Source organism: Balaenoptera musculus, chromosome 1, assembly GCF_009873245.2.
Source record: "Balaenoptera musculus isolate JJ_BM4_2016_0621 chromosome 1, mBalMus1.pri.v3, whole genome shotgun sequence".
Taxonomy (NCBI): Eukaryota; Metazoa; Chordata; class Mammalia; order Artiodactyla; family Balaenopteridae; genus Balaenoptera; species Balaenoptera musculus.
Window position 1 is genome coordinate 158,942,492 of NC_045785.1, and position 18,951 is coordinate 158,961,442.

An 18,951-nucleotide genomic window follows, 5' to 3' on the forward strand; every position below is an offset into this window, starting at 1 on the left:
TATAATAGATATGAAGTCGTATCTCACTGTGGTTTTAATTTGCATTTCATTAATGACCAGTGATGTTTAGCACCTTTTCATGTCCTCATTTGACATCCATACATCTTCGGTGAGGTGTCTTTTGCCCTTTTTAAAATTGTTTTTTGTCTTATAGTTAAGTTTTGAGAGTTCTTTATATACTCTGGTTATAAGTCCTTTATCAGATATATGATTTGCAAATACTTTCTCCCAGTCTGTGGCTTATCTTTTTACTCTCTTAACAGTGCATTTTGAAAACTATGAATATTCAAGGTTAATGAAGTTCAATTTATCTATGTGTCTTTTATGAATCATGTTTTTAGTATCATATCTAAGAAATGTGTGCCTAACCCGAGATCAAAAATGTGTCATATTATGCTTTCTTCTTGAAGTTTTATAATTCTATATTTTACATTTAGGTCTTTGATCCATTTTTAGTTAATTTGTATATATTTTTATGCATTAAAGTTTTTTTATATGGATATACCATTTGTTGTAGAAACTATCCTATCTATACTAAATTACCTTCTCAACTTTGTCAAAAATTGTCCGTATTTATGCGGGTTTATTTCTGGACTCTCTATTCTACTCCATCGATCTATTTTTTTAATCTTTACACCAATACCACACTGTCTTGATTATGGTGGCTTTATAGTAAGTCTTAAGATACTGTTAGCCATAACAGTATGAGAAAACCATAATTCAAATAGAGTCATGTACCACAATGTTCGTTGCAGCACTATTGACAATAACCAGGACATGAAAGCAACCTGAGAGTCCATCAACAGGTAAATGGGTAAAGAAGATGTGACACATATATACAATGGAATATTAGCCATAAAAAGAAATGAAACTGAGTTATTTGTAGTGAGGTGGATGGACCTAGAGTCTGTCATACACAGTGAAGTAAGTCAGAAAGAGAAAAACAAATACCGTATGCTAACACATATATATGGAATCTAAAAAAAAAAATGGTTCTGATGAACCTAGGGGCAGGACAGGAATAAAGACACAGACGTAAAGAATGGACTTGAGGACACAGGGAGGGGGAAGGGTAATCTGGGATGAAGTGAGAGAGTAGCATTGACATATATACACTACCAAATGTAAAATAGATAGCTAGTGGGAAGCAGCTGCATTGCACGGGGAAGTCTTCTCGGTGCTTTGTGACCACCTAGAGGGGTGGCATAGGGAGGGTGGGAGGGAGACGCAAGAGGGAGGGGATATGGGGATATATGTATGCGTATAGCTGATTCACTTTGTTATACAGCAGAAACTAACAGAACTTTGTAAAGCAATTATACTCCAATAAAGATGTTAAAAAAAGAAAAGATACTGTTAGCCTTCCAACTTGGTGCTTAGTTTATAAAGTTGTTTTGGCTATTCTAGCTCCTGTGCATTTGCATATAAAGTTTAGAGTCAGCTTCTGAATTGATTTTGTAGAATCACTTTCTACCAAAAAAGCCTGCTGGGATTATTCATTGGGATTTCATTGAATCTATAGATCACTTTGGAGAGAATTAACATCTTAATATTGTCTTCCAACCTATGAACACAGTTTATCTCTCTATTTTTTCAGGTCTTTATTAATTTTTCTCAGGTGGGTTTTGTAGTTTTCAGTATATGTATCTTTTGTCAGATTTATCCTTAAGTATTTAATATTTTTGATGTTATTGTAAAAGATATTTTAAAATTTCAATTTCCAGTTGTTTGTTACTGGAAATTGTATTTAGAAATTGTATTTAGAAGTTGTGTTTAGAAATACAGTTGATCTCTGTCTGTTAATCTAGTATCCTGCAACCTTGCTAAACTCAATTATTAGTTCTAGTTGCTTTTTTGTGGATTCCATTAGATTTTCTACATAGATAATCATGTAATCTGCCAATTAAGACAGTTTGACTTATTTCTTTCCAATCTGGATATGTTTTATTTCTTTTCCTTGCCTATTGAACTGGCTAGAACCTCCAGTACAATGTTGAATTGAAATGGTCAGAGTGAACATCCTTGTCTTGTTCCTGATCTTGGAAGGCATTTAGTTTTCTACCATTAAGAATGCCATTAGCTGTAGGTTTTTCCTAGACACTTTTTATCAAACTGAGGATATCACCTTCGATTTATATTTTGCCGAGCATTTTTATCAGTAATGGATGCTGGAGTTTGTTAAATGCTTTGTCTGCATCTACTGAGAGAATCATTTTTCTTTTTGGTTTGTTAATATGGTAAATTATAATGATTGATAGATCAATTTTTTTGTTAACCAACCTTGCATTCCTCAGATTAATCCCACTTACTCATGGTATAAAATGCTTTTAATATGTTCCTAGATACAATTTTATAGTATGGTTCACTAATATTTTGTTTAGAAATTTTGCATCATTGTTCATGAGGGATATTGGTCTTCAACTTTTTTTCTTGTAATATCTTTGTCTGTTTTTGGTATCAGGGTAATCCTGGCCTCATAGAATTAATTGGGAAGTTGTCTCTCCTATTTAATGTTCAGGAAGAATTTGTATAGAATTGATATTATTTCTTCCTTGAATGTGTGATAGAATTCACCAGTGCAGTTAAATTCACTGCTTTCCCTGTGGAAAAGTTGTTAACTACAGATTCTATTTCTTTAATGGATGTAGGGCTATTCACATTATCTATTACTTCTTGAATGAGCTTTGGTACTTTATCTCTTTCAAGAAATTTGTTCATTCTTCCAAGTTGTCTAATTTACTGGTGTAATGTTTCTTTATTGCGCTTTTTATATTTGTAGAAACTGTAGTGAGGCCACCTCTTTCGTTCTTGACATTGGTGATTTGTGTCTTCTCTCTTTCTTTGCTGATCACTCATGCTAGAGATTTATCAATTTTATTGATCTTGAAGAACCAGCTTTGGATGTCATTGGTTTTCCCTATTGGTTTTTTAATTTTTTATATCATTGATTTCTGCTTTTATATTAATTATTTCCTTTCTGCTATTTAGTCTGTAATTTGCTCATCTTTTTCTAATTTACTAAAGTGGAAACTGAGGTAATTGATTTGAGACCTCCGTTGTTTTCTGATATAGGCATTTAATGGTATAAATTCCCTCCTAAGTACTTCTTTAAAGGCATCTTACTAATTTGGATATGTTGTGTTTTCATTTTCATTCACTTAAAAACACTTTCTAATTTGCATTTTGGTTTCTTTTTTGACCCTAAGTTACTTGGAGCTGTGCTGTTGAGTTTCAAAATATTTAAGGATTTTCCAGATATCTTTCTGGATTGACTTCTAATTTAGCTCTAGTGTGTCAGAAAACATAGTATGAATGATGTGAATCCTTTAAAATTTATTTAGACTTGTTTTATGTACCAGAATATGGTCTATCCTGTTAAATGTTCTGTGTGCAATTCAAAAGAATGTGTATTCTGCTGTTGTTGGGTTGAGTGTTATACAAATGTCAAGTAGAACGAATTGGTTGATAGTTGTTCAAATCTTCTATATCCTTACTGGTTTTCTGTCTACTTATTATATCAATTATTGAGAAAGGGGTATTTGAAATCTCCAACTATAATTCTGGACTTGCCTGTTTATTCTTGCAATTCTATCAGATTTTACTTCATGTATTTGAACTTCTGTTATTAGATACATAAACACGTTTATTGTTATGACCTCTTGATGAATTGTGCCCTTTATCATTATTAAATGTCTCTCTTTCCCTCTAGTAATATTTTTTGTCCTAAGTCTCTTTTGTTTGATATTGATATAGCCGCCACCAGCTTTCTTATGGCTACTGTTTGCATGGTATAGCCTTTTCCATACTTACATTTTCAACCTATTGTTTCTTTATATTTGAAGTGCACTTCTCATAGGTAGCATATAGTAGAGTCTTGCTTTTTTATCAAATATGACAATATCTACTTTCTAATAAGGGTATTCAGACTTACATTTAATGGGATTCTTCATTTGGTGTGTTCCAAAGCATTATTTTTCTGTATGTTTTCTATTCAACCCATCTGTTCTTTGTTCTCCTTTTTATTTTATTTGCTTTCTTTTGAATTTATTGAACACTGTAAATGATTCTACTTTATATCCTTTGTTGGCTTTTTAGTTGTAACTCTTTATTATTTAGTGATTGCTGTAGGATTTATTGTATACATCTTTAAGTTATCACAGTCTACTTTTAAGTGATATTATACCACTTCATGTCTAGAATAAGAACCTTACAAGAGAGTACTTTCATTTCTCCACTCCTAACCTTTGTGCTATTGTTGTCAAACATTTTAATTTTGCATATGTTATAGCCCATATGTTACATTGTTGTTATTTTTACTTTAACAGTCAATTAGCTTTTAAGGAGATTTAAATAAGAGGAGGATAGCATATATTTATTCACATAGTTGTCATTTCCAAAGCTCTTCATTCTTTTGTGTATATCCTTTGTGATGAATTCTTTCAGCTTTTTTAAGTCTGAAAAAGTCTTTATTTCCCTTTTATCTGAGAATGATATTCTGGTTGGGTGTATAACTCTAGGTTGGCAGTTTTCAGTACTTTAAAAATGTTGCTCCATTGTCTTCTCACTTGTATTATTTCCAAGAAATCTGCCATCATCTTATCTTTGTTCCTTTACATGTAACATAATTTTTTTCCTCTGGCTATTTTCAAGATGTTTTTCATCATCACTAGTTTTAACCCATTTGATTATTATGTGCTTTAGTGTAGTTTTCTTCATGCTTCTTGTGCTAGGGGATCATTGAGCTTCTTGGATCTGTGGGTTTATAGTTTTCATTAAATTTGGGAAAGTATTGACCACTGTTTCTTTAAATATTTTATCTGCACCACCCTCTGTGTCTTTCCCTTCAGGGACTTCAATTGCACACATATTAAGACACTTGAAGTAGTCCTATAGCTCTTTTTTTTAATCGGTTTTTGGTTGTTTGTTTTAAAATTTTCTCTCTGTACTTCATCTTGGATCGTTTTCATTGCTATATTGTCAAATTCACCAATCTTTCCTTTTGCAGTGTCTAATATGCTGTTAATCCCAACCAGTGTATTTTTCATCTCACACAATGTAGTTTTTATCTCTAAAGATTCAATTTGTATCTTTTTAATACATTCCATGTCCCTATTTAACTTTTTTAATGTTTGAAATGCCATCATAACTGTTTTAATGTCCTTCTCTGTTGATTCTAATATCTATGTCAGTTCTGGGTTGGTTTCAATGATCTCTTCATTATAGGTCTCATTTTCTTGCTTCTTTTTGATTGGTTATTTTTGATTGGGTGCAGGACATTTCTATATTTTTTTAATGTTTTTAAGCTTTGTTTGGGGTTGCAGTTGTTTAGAAACAGTTTGATCCTTTATGGCCTTACTTTTAAGATTTGTTAAGGTGGAAACCAGTCAGTTCTCAGTCTAGGGCTAAGTGTTCCTGACTAGTGAAGCCAGACCCTTGTGGGTACCCTACCCAGTGCCCTGTGAATCTTGAGGTTTTCTAGTCTGGCTATTGGGAACAAGCACTATTCCTGGCCTTGTGTGAGTCCTGTGCACTATTACTTCTAATCTTTTCCAGTGGTTAGTTCCCCAGCCATGGGTAGTTTCATCACTCTGTGCTGATCAGTACTAGGTTGAATACTTGAGGAGACCTACTACAAATCTCCAGAGTTCTCTCCTCTCCAGCACTCTGTCCTGGAAATGTTGCTACATTGGCCTCCCTGGACTCTCAGCTCTAGCTCCTCAGTTCAGAGAGTCTGCCAGTCTCCACCTGAGTTCCCTCTCTCTGAGCCATGGCCCAAAAACTCTCTCAGTGCAGTAAGCTGGGAAATGGCTAGTGCTCACCTCCCTTACTTCCCACCTCTCCAGGATCACTGTCTTTTGCTGTTTGATGTCTAGTGTCTTGCAAACGGTTGTTTTACACATTTTGTTCAGTTTTTGGTTGTTTCAGGTAAGAGGAAAAATCTGGTCCCTGTGACTTCATCTAGGCCAGAAGTGGAAGTTCTCATGAGCAAGTTTGTGATTTTCCAGGGGAACTGAATGAGACTGATGTTTGTGCAGCACCTGGCACTTGGCAGATACTCAGCAAATACTTGGGTCTTCCCTGACTCTGCACCTGGTTGTTAATTCTTCCTGGTTTTACTTCGGGTTATCAACCTGATTCCTGGCTGAGCTTTAGGTCATGATGTCTATGACAGTCAACCAAAGCGGATAATCACTTATGGGCTATTTATGTTTTAATATGATCAATTTCAGAATTCTGCTACACAAAGAAGATGAAGGTAAATGTAGACACTTACCTTCTCTGTGAAATTTCGTCTAATTCAGCCTGCATGAATTATTCACTTATTTATAGTAGGAATATCAGTAGGTTTTAGAAGATCAGTGATGTGTGGTGGACAGAATTGAAGAGGACCATGCTATTTGTTACCCCTGCATGATTTTGTAGGGGTTTCCTACTAGGCCATTAACTTCAACGTTTTTTATTTCCTCTTTTTTCCCATCAGATTTCCCAAGGAGCTATATGAAGGACAGATGAGTGTTTGCCAGAACTTAACCACTTCTTTCTTCTCTTGTCTTCTCTCCTGTGACAGTGTCTGGAGGCCGCAGCCGCCTGCACCTCATTGATCTTGGCAGCTGTGTGAAAGCTCTTAGCAAAAATCGGGAAGGAGGCTCAGGGCTGTGCCTCTCACTGTCTGCTCTGGGCAATGTCATCCTGGCTCTCGTCAATGGCAGCAAACACATCCCATACAAGTAAGTGACTCTTCTACTCAAAGAATGGGATGAGGAAAGCATGGTGCGAGGGCTGTGTGTGGGATTCTCTGTCCAGTGACATCTGGGGAGAGTTGTACTACAGAGGTACACTATGGACCACACTGTTAGTTCAGTGCCAGAAATCAGACTTCACTAACAATTGTGTAATGCATGATCTTCCAAATTCAAAAGCTATGGAAATACTTAAATTTACCCCAATGCTAACATTAGGCTGCTCAAGTCAGAAATAATAAGAAGTTATCTCAGCTGAGGTCTCCAATCACAATTGCCATTGGTAGATTATTGTCACCATTGTACAGATGCTTAATAGTGATGAGAGCAAGGGACATAAGATTGAATTACCCTTCCCTTAGGAATAGGGCTGCCATATTTAACCAATAAAAATATGGGATACACAGTTAAATTTGAATTTCAGATAAACAACAAATATTTTTTAGTATAAGCATCCCCCCAGTATTGCATGAGCTATATGGGCATTCTGTATTTTATCTGGTAGTCCTATTTAGGAGAACTTAAAAAGCTAGGGGAATTACCACCCACCATCCTATGCAGATGTTTATTTCACTCCCAAGATCCTTTTCCTCTTTCTGTTGCTGCTCCAAGAAGATGAAATTAGAACTTCTCCTATGTCTGGAATACCCAAAGACTTGCTATATCATCTGTGCTCATGAATGACCCAGCCCTGGAGCCACCCCTCACCACCATCACCCCAACTCATCTTTGTCATTGGACAATGTGATGATGAGATGATGGGTACTCTCCTGTATTTTCAGGCCCTGCCAATGTCCAGCTGCACCTTCCACTAGCTATCTGAACCTTCCTTCACATCTCATAAACTGAGGGTTATAGCTATATATCTTATCTATATCACAAGGATAAAAGGCTCAGAGTGATATGCGTGTGAAAGTTTTTTGTAAAATGTGTAACACTATAGTCAATAACCGATAATGATAATGTGGTTGAGCCTATCCCCACCTATTTAAATGGAAATAACACCTACCTTACAGAGTTGCCTTGAGGATTAAGCAAATATACAGTACATAGAATCATTTTTGTTTAATCTGTAGGATCCTACAAAATATAAATTACTGTTGTGTAGGACGGAAAAGGTAAGTTGGGCAGTTTGTTCTACACTAGCTGAGGTTCAGGACGAGTCCTCGAGTTCTCCTTCCCCTCTGCCCTAAGTTGATGCCAACACTGTGACTTTATTCTCCACCAGGAAGTCCATTACTAGACTACTTTAGGAGCTTAAATAGAGATTATAGTCCTGTCTGTCTCAATTCTTGAAATTTGGACTCCTAGGATAAACCCAGAAATGGCTTTTCTACCCCTTGTGAGGATTCTTTTCTCTGAGAAAAAATTCAAGTAGAAGGTTTATATAGTTTCATTCAGTATCATTTCTGCAGTTGAATAAAATCAACTTGTGATTACAAGGAAAGAGAGAAAGAGAGGAAGGAAGGATGGAAGGAAGGAAGGGAGGGAAGGAGGGAAAGCAGGAGGGAGGAAAAGAAAGAAAGCAGAAAGAAAGAAAGAAAAAGAAAGAAAGAAAGAAAGAAAGAAAGAAAGAAAGAAAGAAAGAAAGAAAGAAAGAAAGAAAAGAAAGGAAGGAAGGAAGGAAGAAAGAAGGAAAGAAAGAAAGGAAAGAGAGAGGGAGGGAGGGAGGAAAAGAAGAAGAGTCAAGACAAAAAGAAGCAATTAATGAACGAATTCTTTCAATTAAAAAGTCCAAAAATAACTCAAGGAAGATAGAGAGAGCTCATGTCAAAAAAAAAGGTCTGCAGAGGTACTGTCAAGGTTGGAGATCTTAGAAAGGAAAGAGTTATCAGCCCTCATTGGTTTCCCTGTCCATAAAAAGGGAACCATGTCTATTAATGTAATAACTTAATAGATCATGGCGTAGACAGAATTCAAAATACCACCTTATGAGGTCACTGATTATGTATTTTACTTATATATCTCTCACATTGTTTCTGTAAAGTGACATGCTTTTATGATTTCAATAAATATTTGTTGAATTGATGGTGGGAGGGAGGGATGAATGCAAGCATATGAAATTACTTTTACTTTAGATAAAGTAACTTCCTTTCGGTTCCAGTTGGGTTTTATTATAAACCTAAAGGGAAACATTAAGAATTGTTTTTATTAGTAGTTCAAGGTCTCTTGTTAAATTAAACATATCTAACATCAGCTAGGCACAACGACCAGCTACCTGCCCACTTGGGAGGGCTGACAAAGTGTGAAAACTCCACTCACCATTCTCTGCAGACATCTGTCTGCTTCAGTTCCCTTCCTTCCCTTCTGGCTCCGAGGGAGTGATGATCAAAGCGTTTCTATGTCTGAAGTCGGCACAGACTTAACATAAATGTGGTGTCTATGTAAGACACAGGCATAGCGTTGTCCCCCACATCAGGATCCTTCTAGGGATCTTGCAGAGTTGCCCACTGCTTGATGCCAGGAAACATGGTGGCCTGGCCATCTGGCCAGCTCTGTCCTCCCCAAAACATCTGTTGGCAGTGCACTTGTACAGCCAGTTCTATCAGCCCTCACTCCTTAATGCCCATCATTGTGTGTAAACTTTCAAAGACCCTTGCTGTAATATTGTTTCAGATTCTCAGCCACAGCATATATTCAATATTTGGTTCTGCAAATATATTTGCAAAGTGATTAATCAATTATCTTGATTCTTGAAAGAAGAAACTATCTTCTTTCAAGGTACAGGAAGATAAGGCAAAGATTACCTGAAATCACCCAGCCAGCTGGTGGCAGGATCAAACCGCATCACTTTTTTTTTTTTTTTAATCAGTCATCAATTTTATACACATCAGTGTATACATGTCAATCCCAATCGCCCAATTCAGCACACCACCATCCCCACCCCACCGCGGTTTTCCCCCCTTGGTGTCCATACGTTTGTTCTCTACATCTGTGTCTCAACTTCTGCCCTGCAAACCAGTTCATCTGTACCATTTTTCTAGGTTCCACATACAAAACCGCATCACTTTTCACAGCCTCAGAGACCTTGGCAGTTCGTTGCCAATCCACTCCCCCCAACCTCATCAAGCTCTGTAATATATTAGCTGCCTTTGCTCTGCACAGCATGAGGTCTTCAGCACAGCAGGATGGCCCAGATTTCTTTTATCAGTTCAGTCAGCGCTCCAAAGCCACATCACACGGCATTTGTTAGCGTACTAAACACCTTTCCCATGTTAAACCTTGTCTTTGCAGTAGGTTCCTAAGACAGGGAAGGTTTTCTGCCCTTGCAGTTTCCTCTTATTCCTGTTCACTTACAGGAAAAAACGGAAAACCAAACTCCACGTTCACTACCTTCCCCCACCCTTCCAAAATACAAAAACCCACTCCGTTTGTCACCCTGGACACTTCTGTGCTTGGAACCTCCATCATTTGTGTTTGCTTCTGGGAAATTAACTGGAATGTGCACAGAGGGGATATAGCCTGTCCTCGTTTCTCTTCATCATCGTGCCAGACTCTGTCATGTGAGCAAGCCTGAAAGCGAGTTTGTATTCATTACCCATCCCAGGTGCTCCCACGGGCACCCTAGGTGTGCCCTCAATGGTTTTGACTTTGCAAATGATATTGCCTTTAGATATGACAGATGCAAGTGCAGAACAGGTTCCCAGCCTCAGCCACGACATAGCACAGGCTCGCTGACCAATCCAAGTGCCATAAATCAATCCCAAATGGTGACACCATTCAGAAAAGCATTCGGGGACAGCAGGGAGACCACCAAGGGCTCCAACCCCCTAGTCAGTTCTGCACTGACAGGCTGCACAAAACTCCCTAACTTTGGGGAACCTCTTGTCTAGGGGAAGCTGTCATAGTCCTAAGCATTTTGACAGTGCATTTGTCAATTTCCTTCTGTCGCTCAGCCATTTGCTATTCCTCACCACTTCTTGGGCACTAAGGTTGTAGAAGCCTTCCCTTCGATAGTGGAGAAAAATTAGGCAGAGATGTCGAAATGAATTCCCATGCCAAAAACAAGTGTTGCAGGCACACACCACTAGAATTGGTGCCCAGAAGGGCAACCACAAGAATCTGGCAGTGTGCACTTAGCTTTGGCTAAAGTGCTGTTATGTCCCAGCTGATCTGCAGGACTACAGTCTTTCCAGAGACTTGGAACTTCTAATGACCACCCAGTTCTCTGGAAATAGAATTTTTCGTCCCTTTTAGATGTCTAGTAAGGCGAAGCATACCCTTCACACTTACTCTAAGCCTGAAACATTTTTCCTTCATTTGTAACTGTTATTCCATTTGGATAAATAATTACTTTAATAGGTCAAATGGTCTATTTGATTATTTGCCAAAAAGATGCTGTCCTCTGTTTCTAAACAACAGATAGTTATAACGTCCTGGCTTCCATTGAACAAGAGGTCATGGAAAGTCATTCTGTGACCCCCTCGTGTTGTGTCTGTCTGAGATGCTATTCCCAAGTAGCTTGAAGCATGGTTCTGCATGAACAATCCCCTGATTGAATTGGTGCTCGATGCCTTTCTTTTATGGTTTTGGTCTGTGGTTCAGACCAAGACCAAATCCTTGTGTTTTGGAATCTGTCACTGACATACTCTGGGGCTCAGGCAGCTGACTTCCTCGTGCCCTTCTTCTCTCTGGAGAAGCAGGTGGAGCCTGAGGCAATTTGTTGTCATGAGCTTCAGTCTGCAAGCAAACACCACTGCAGGGGCCACTTTAGAAGCGGTTGTTCTACAAAAGTAATAAAGATGCCTATCATCAGGGTCTGGAACGGGAGCACTTTTCCTCCTAAGGCCCTAGTGAGGAGTCAGGAGCTAAGGTCACGTTTAAGAGAAAAGCAGCATCAGAGCACAGCATTTCATTCAAACCAGCAAGCATCCCTAGAGACTCAAATTCAAGTTGGTGACTTGTGGAGAAATGAGAGTTTGTAAATAGAGGCAACTTTTTCAAAATGTTAACACCTCTTCTCATCCGTGCTGGAACCTGCAGGCCTAAGATTTCATAAGGCCTTTACAGGACTTGCATCTCTGAAGAATGTGGACATTCCCATGCCTTGCTTTGAGAAATATTTTCCCCCAGTAGCCATTTAGATACTGGGTTTGTCTCTGCTTTCTCAGAACTGGAAACCCACTCAGTGTCTGGGAAGCTAGAGAAAGGAGCTCATGACCAATATGAGCTACAATAATACTCAGTTCCCCTGACTCACATAGGAGACAAAAGATTTGTTCCTCGTGACTCAAATGCATATTATTTACAAAATGAAATTAAATAGATATTTTCCAGGAAAAATGCAAAGGAATATCAATTCTCCAGATTTACTTAAGATAGCATGTAATGGAGAGAAGCTCTGTGTAAGAATCTTCGTGTGTGTGTGTGTGATATGAGACACATATATATGCATATTTAGCAACCTTTAAATGTACATTAATGCTGTATTATCTCCTCCTGATTTACAGGGAGAACATCAATTTAGAACTATTTGCACAAACTCCAGATACCAGTTTATAGCATTCCCTATTTAGAAATAAAATAACCAAAGTCTCAGGTTGCCAAGCAACCGCAGCAATGATAATTCTTAGTGTTGCTGCTTCAAAAATATCCATTTTTATACATTTTAATGACTGTTAGGATGCAGAGAAAGTAAGTTCAGAAAATCACTGGGACGTAAGTCTCTTTTGTATGAGATTTTAGCATCTCTTTCCTTTCATTCTTCCCTCCTACCTCTATTTGCTTCCCTGGCCAGTGGTATCTTCACATATAATTATGAAAATTTTCAGAGATTGATATTATTTTCTTAAGAGTTGAGGCATCAACTACCAGTAAAAGAACTCTGCCAGGTTTATCACAGAAGCATGCAGGTCACTCAGGGGGAAATGAGGCTGTCTGGGAATCGGCTGGGACCACAAGCCCTGGGTTCAAGCATTGGTCCTTCCACCACTGGTTTGACACATAAACTGTGCTCATCATCCCTTTTGTTCCCAGGAGGACCCCTTTGTGCCCCCTCACAGAGCAGATTGTTAGGCCCCCAACTCAGTCATGATCCTTGGCAGCAAAGCCATGGCATATATTTTTCTTTGTCTACAACGGCTAGTCCCTCTTGGAAAACGAGCTTCTGGTTTTAGGACTGAGCAGAAATCAGGAGGTTTCTTCATTTCCCTTTTGGCTTTTCAAGAGGTTTTCTTCCTTTATGTTCAATTTCTGAGAGTCCTAATCAGACTGTCTTCTCTCCAGATTCCGAACCAGTTGGCAAATAGATACAAGAGTATGGCTGGGAATTAAAATTCTCCATCTGCTGAATCCCAGCAGAGTGGAAGGAGGTCTCCTCCTATCCCCCCACAAGCATAGACCCCAGGACTCAGGAATGGGCAGAATCGGATCAGCAGAGCAATCCCTTACCCATACAGCCGCATGGCTCAAGAGGAGGGATGTGTGTGACCTACAGGGGGACAGACAGACAGACAGACAGCATTGGGCTGTACATGCCCATGGCCATGTTTACCAGTGCCACCAGTCAGACCTTTTTCCTCCTGTGAGAAGAAGTAAATAAAAGGGCAGAAAGAAGGATGGGAACTTTGTTCTCCTTCTTTCCAAGGGGTTAGAGATTCCTAATTTATGGACTTGCTGGGTCATAGGGAGAAGGAAAAAATCGTTTCCGTTACTTGTTTCCTGGGTTTCCAGCTCCGATCCAGGTGGTTAGCGTGTGCATGCGTGAGCTCTGGGTGGGGGCTCCTCCACGGTGCGAGCGTAATGACAACAGTTCGTAGTCATTGTTTCCTTACTGTGCATCCGGAGCTGCTCTGAATGCTTCCTGGGTGTTTAATTCTGCCGAGAGCCTCATGGCATAGATACTTCTATGGTCGTACTCGTACTACAGATGGAGAAATTGCGACAAGAGGAGGAAGTGACTTGTCCATGTCTACACGGCTGGTAGGCAACAGGGCTACTCCACTGTTTCCTGGTATATCACCACTTCCTAACACAGTGTCCGGAATGCTGTGGTGCTCAATCAATATCTGTTGAAATAACAAATGAGGCCAGACAGTGGATCTAATGTATCTGCAAAGCTTAAATGTGTGCAGTAGGTTGTAAGTGAAAGCGTTGAGCCCCAGGCGTGGGACCACCTGTGGCCAGCTGTCCATTCAGGGTCATCTCCTGGCCTCACCTTTTCTGTGACAGTGAGGCTGGACTGACTACCAGATACTTGTGACAGTGAGGAAAGTGAAATACGGAAGATGAGGATGGGAAAGAACTCTCCCTTCCAGAACCTAAGCCACTTGGCAGGGCTGAATCAGAGGAGCCCAACAGTCCCAATCCCATATTCTGGGCACCTCCAGCAGACAATCTCAGCAAATCTCAGCTATTTCACAAGTCTTCTTCTCTTTCTTAATTTCTGTCATCTTTCTCACGTAAGAGCCTGAAAGTTCATGCAGCCATTTCATGTACCCCATTAATGGGAAAAGCTGCAGGAGGCTCTGATGCTCTCTTAGGATACAGGACCCCCAGACAGCCCTCCTGCCTGGCCTCCAGCACGAAAAGTGTGACCATCTCCCACGCTGGAGACTGCACACGGGCACAGCCTCCTGATAAGACAGTTTCCAGCCCTCTTCCCCCTTGGTGGCAGCTTCTGTAGGTGCGTTGAAGCATTCCTGAGTGGATAGATTCCTGTCAGAATAGGAGAGGTCATCACCCAGTCTGGGTCTTGAAGTTCTGCTGAGCACAAGAAAGGTAAGGAAGGGAGAGGCGAGAGGTGAGGTTGACAGCAAGGCTGTCAGGGCATGAGATAATGAGCTTCCTCCGACACCTGGCTAATGAGAGAAGCTTTGGGCATTTCCACAATCGGCAGATGAGATAGTCAATCTATCAACTGGAATTTGTGAAGTTTCTTCAGGCTGGGCTCCCAGAAAAGTATGTGAAGTCAAATATCTGCGGTTTCCGAAAGAGATGAATTGTGACACGCGCCCAGGAGGTGACACTGAGCCGAGACCAGGGAAGCGTGGGTCCTCGTGCCAGGGCCACTGCCCACCTCCGAACACTCAGACGCCCTTCCTGCGCTTTTCGTTCTCCACCAGCTAAATCAGAATAGCCATCTTCTTTACCCCAGAAACGTGGTAGGTACCATTGAGACAATGTCTGCGATAGCCCTTTAAAGAAACATGCTTCAAAGGCAAAAATAGGACTGTTTTAATATATTTCAAAACATTATAACCCAGACTGATCTGGCACTATCATATCTTTTTGTCTGTTTCTTGATTTTAAACATATGTGTTGCTTTTGGCCAAGTGGATTATAATTACTTTTTGTTGAAACAGAAGCTTCATGCATTTTTCAACAAGAGTTTGTGTGCCTAATGTACAGGGTCGCTGCCAGATACAGACATCTAATTTAAGAGAACACAACCCTAAGTACTCTGCACGAGGAGAGAAGTAACGGTTTCCTTAGGAAGTGAAGGGCTCCACCTGCCACCTCCCTCAGTGAGGCCATCAGGCCTGAGAGTGGGTGTAGGTTGCGGGTGAGTAGAGGGAGGTACCTCTGTACACCCACAGGTTGTGCACCCAACTGTACCCCCCGTTGTATCTGTCTGGCCCACTGACCACTGCCATTCATATGTTTAAAGATGCAAATTTTTCATATAATACGGCCTTTGAATACAAGCCACGTCCTCTGGTGCTCAGCCAGAGATGGTGATGTGTTCCAACCGTGACTGTGTTAGATTTCCTGAGAGAAGTGTTTCTCTTCCAAAGAGATTTTTAAGGCTGACCTTGATGATACAAATTTTACCTTACACTTGAGATCCCAAGTGATACATAAAGTTTATTATTCATGAAGCACAGTGCTATTCTGATCAGCAAGGTGAATTTTGGCCCAAAGGACCCAGCTGAGTGAGGCGTTTAAGCACCTAATTTTGTTACAAGTCTGGTGGAGGCTAGCAAACATGTACAGGAAATACTTTGAGAAATACCTAGTAGAGTATCTGTAAGTTCTTTGATCCATTTAGTCATTCATTATCTATTAATTAAAAAATACCTATTGGAACCCTACAATACACAAGACACTGGAAATATAACAGAGAAACATAGATGATCTCCACTCCTGGACAATTTACGGGGAGATAGAGACATAAACAGCCAAGTCCCACACCTGGTAATACGTAACACTGGTGCTTAACCCGCACCGTGGAAAGGGGGACCCAAGCAAGGCTGAGGGAATCAGAAATACTGTAGTAAAGGCTGTCTGGGGGGACTTCCCTGGCGGGCCAGTGGTTAAGACTTCACCTTCCGATGCGGGGGGTGCAGGTTCGATCCCTGGTTGGGGAGCTAAGATCCCACATGCCTTGTGGCCAAAAAACCAAAAACATAAAACAGAAGCAATATTGTAACAAATTCAATAAAGGCTTTAAAAATGGTCCACATCAAAAAAAAAAAATCTTAAAAAAAAAAGGCTGTCTGGGCAGAGGTGGTGATTCTGAAGCTCTCCTCATCGACTCCCACCCTTTCTCCATTCTCACTCCTCTGTTTTCCGAAGTTTCCCACAGTCCATCCTTAAATGCTTGAGCCATTTCACAGCTGTTCTGTCATTCCCTAGAATGATGTAGACATTGCCTGACACAAATCATGATAAACTACTGGGCCAAATGCAAGACTCCAAATCTATAGCTAATTGTTATCTTTAATGATAACTAATCATCATATCACAAGTCATGTTGCTACCAGGAGAAAACAGCCAAAGGGGGAGGGCTTTAAGTTAGTTCGGGGCCAATGCACGTAGAGCCCAAGATGCCCTCGGGTACGCACAGGGCTCCGCGATTAGTCAAGGATAGCTTGATTTAGGCACAATTAGACATTAGAAGGGATGGAGCATACAAATGAGTTGGGGCTTAATTCATTTAAAAACTGTCTTGAACATTAATAGAGCTTCAATCAGAGTATCCAACCATAAATTCTCACCTGTTTCACAACTGGTTCAGGCTTCATTGAGCATTAATAGATTTTTTTTTGCCCATGCAAATGAGGTGATAATTCATTTCATGTGTAATTGAACAATTTTCAAATAGTTATATTCATGGAGCAGTTAAGTTGTACCAAATTGTCTAATGTACCTAGCAATTTTTTAAACTAAAATAGAGCTGAATTTTATTTTTGATATAATAAAGAGAGAACTGAAGAAATAGAGATGGTTATGGTACATTTGTTACTGCTTTGAAGAGTAGCAGACTTTAGGAGACTTTACGATATTCCTTTGGGGCAGTAACCACAATTGCTACTTATTTTTGTTTTTCCTTATCATTCTTTCTTATCCTACTCCCTACCAGCAAAATCAGTAAAAATGTTGGGGGTTTCTAGGTTTGGATGAAAGGAAGTAGTGTCAGGGCCCACAGTTTATAAGCATGCGTTTCCTAGTTCTGTGCCGCAACATGCCAATTTTACCGAGGGTTAAATACGTCTGTCCTAAAACTACTGTGTGAGCTCTTTCCTTCAGACCACTTACCTTATGTCTCCCATGAACCTTGCATCCCCGAGCATGAAATCCTACGCTGAGGACTAGTTGCAATTGTTGTTTGTATTGAGAGGATTTGTATGTAGTTTTCTTGAACAAAGTCCAGGGAAGGCCCTAAGGGCACATGACATACCCACTATTTCCTTCTGAGGATTCTTTCTGGTGAAGGCAGAGAAGGCTTTAGTTTCATCTACCCTCCACACAGCTGCCAGAATGTGTTTTTAAAATGCATTTCTGATGTCACCCCCTTCTTTAAATCCGTCAATGGCTCCTTGTCAGCTACAGGTTCAAACCCTTTTATGGCCTATGAAGCTCTTTATAATTTGGGCCATGCCCACCTTTCTGATCATGGAAACTCTGTACCATCTCCTGAAGCGCCCATGCCCTCTCACACTCCCAGGCTTTGTAGATGCTACTTCTTCTGCTTACAGGGGCCTTGTCCATTCATTCATTCATTCATTCAATGAATAGTTACCAAGAACATGCTATATTCCAGGACTGGCCTGGATCTCCCTCTCTACTTAGTGAGTTTCTGCCTATTTCTCTTACATGTTTTAATTGTGAACTGTGCCATATATACAAGTGTAGAAGCACACTTGCCCAATCTATAAAATAACAAGTTAAATACCTGTGTGCCCACCACCCAGGTTAGGAAATAGAACATTTCAATGCCTCGGAAGGCCCCTGTGCACTCTTCTGTGATTGTGCTGCCCTCCCACCTTTCCCAGAGGAGACCACTGTGCTGCAAAAATTTTGTGTTTACAATCCTTTTGCTTGACTTACAATTTTACCACCTAAATTTGTATCCCTAAAAACTATATTGTTTAGTTTTGTCTGTTTTTGAACTTTACATACATAGAATCATACTCTCCCTGGCCCTTCTATAACTTACTTTTTTCAATTAATATTTCATTTTGACATCCATATTGATGTGTGTAGCTATAGTTTATTAATTTTCATTGATGTATGAGTTTTTCATTGTGGGAGGATACCGCAGAGTATTTGTTCTTCTGTTGATGGATTTCTAAGCAATTTGAAAAACTTAACTGTCGAATTTTTGTCTAACCCATGTCTAAATCTGATGAGAAGACCACATGGCTTTACTCCTTTAATTCTTTAATATGGTAAATTACATAAATCAAGTTTCTAATATTAAAAATTCTGGCATTCCTTCCTGCCTCTCCTTCAAGGCTTATCTCAAATATTATCTCCTCTTTGAAGCCTTCTCTGATCTCTTTTCCTCCCTCCCAATTCTTTGCTCCAGAAAAGTTGTTTCCCTCCTCTAATCCCCTATGGCATTCTGTAGGTATTTCACTGTAGGCACTGATGTTATATTTTAATTATTTGTTTACATGCATATCTCTCCTACCACATGAGCTCATCAAGATAATGATAAAATCTTTTTCTTCAGGTTCCTTATTATTTTTGCACTAATTTGAATTAAACTAACCTGATCTAAACCCTACCTCTTAGTAGCAGAGATGAGTCAGACATCTGCCTTCAACCTTTGATGGCCTGCCTCACTACCTGGAGGATACTGTGGGCCCCCAGACTTGCATTGTGGCCATCAGAGCCCCATTCTCAACTAGTACAAAGTGCATCTTTTTGCAGTAGTGTCAGCCGTTTTGGACAGGCACTGAAGGAGAGGCACTGAAGCTATAGCCCTACTTTTTGAATCAGATATAGAGCAAAATTATATTCACTCTACTAAGTTATTTTGACA

General features: G+C 39.7%; 1 protein-coding gene across 1 annotated transcript in view; it reads left to right on the forward strand.

Annotated features, from left to right (window-relative positions):
- Positions 1 to 18,951, forward strand: part of KIF26B (kinesin family member 26B) — a 482,699-nt gene that overhangs the window by 415,181 nt on the left and 48,567 nt on the right. Inside the window, exon 10 of the mRNA XM_036823698.1 lies at positions 6,569 to 6,728. Within this exon, the coding sequence (XP_036679593.1) occupies positions 6,569 to 6,728 (160 nt within the window). The remainder of the gene's footprint in view (positions 1 to 6,568; positions 6,729 to 18,951) is intronic.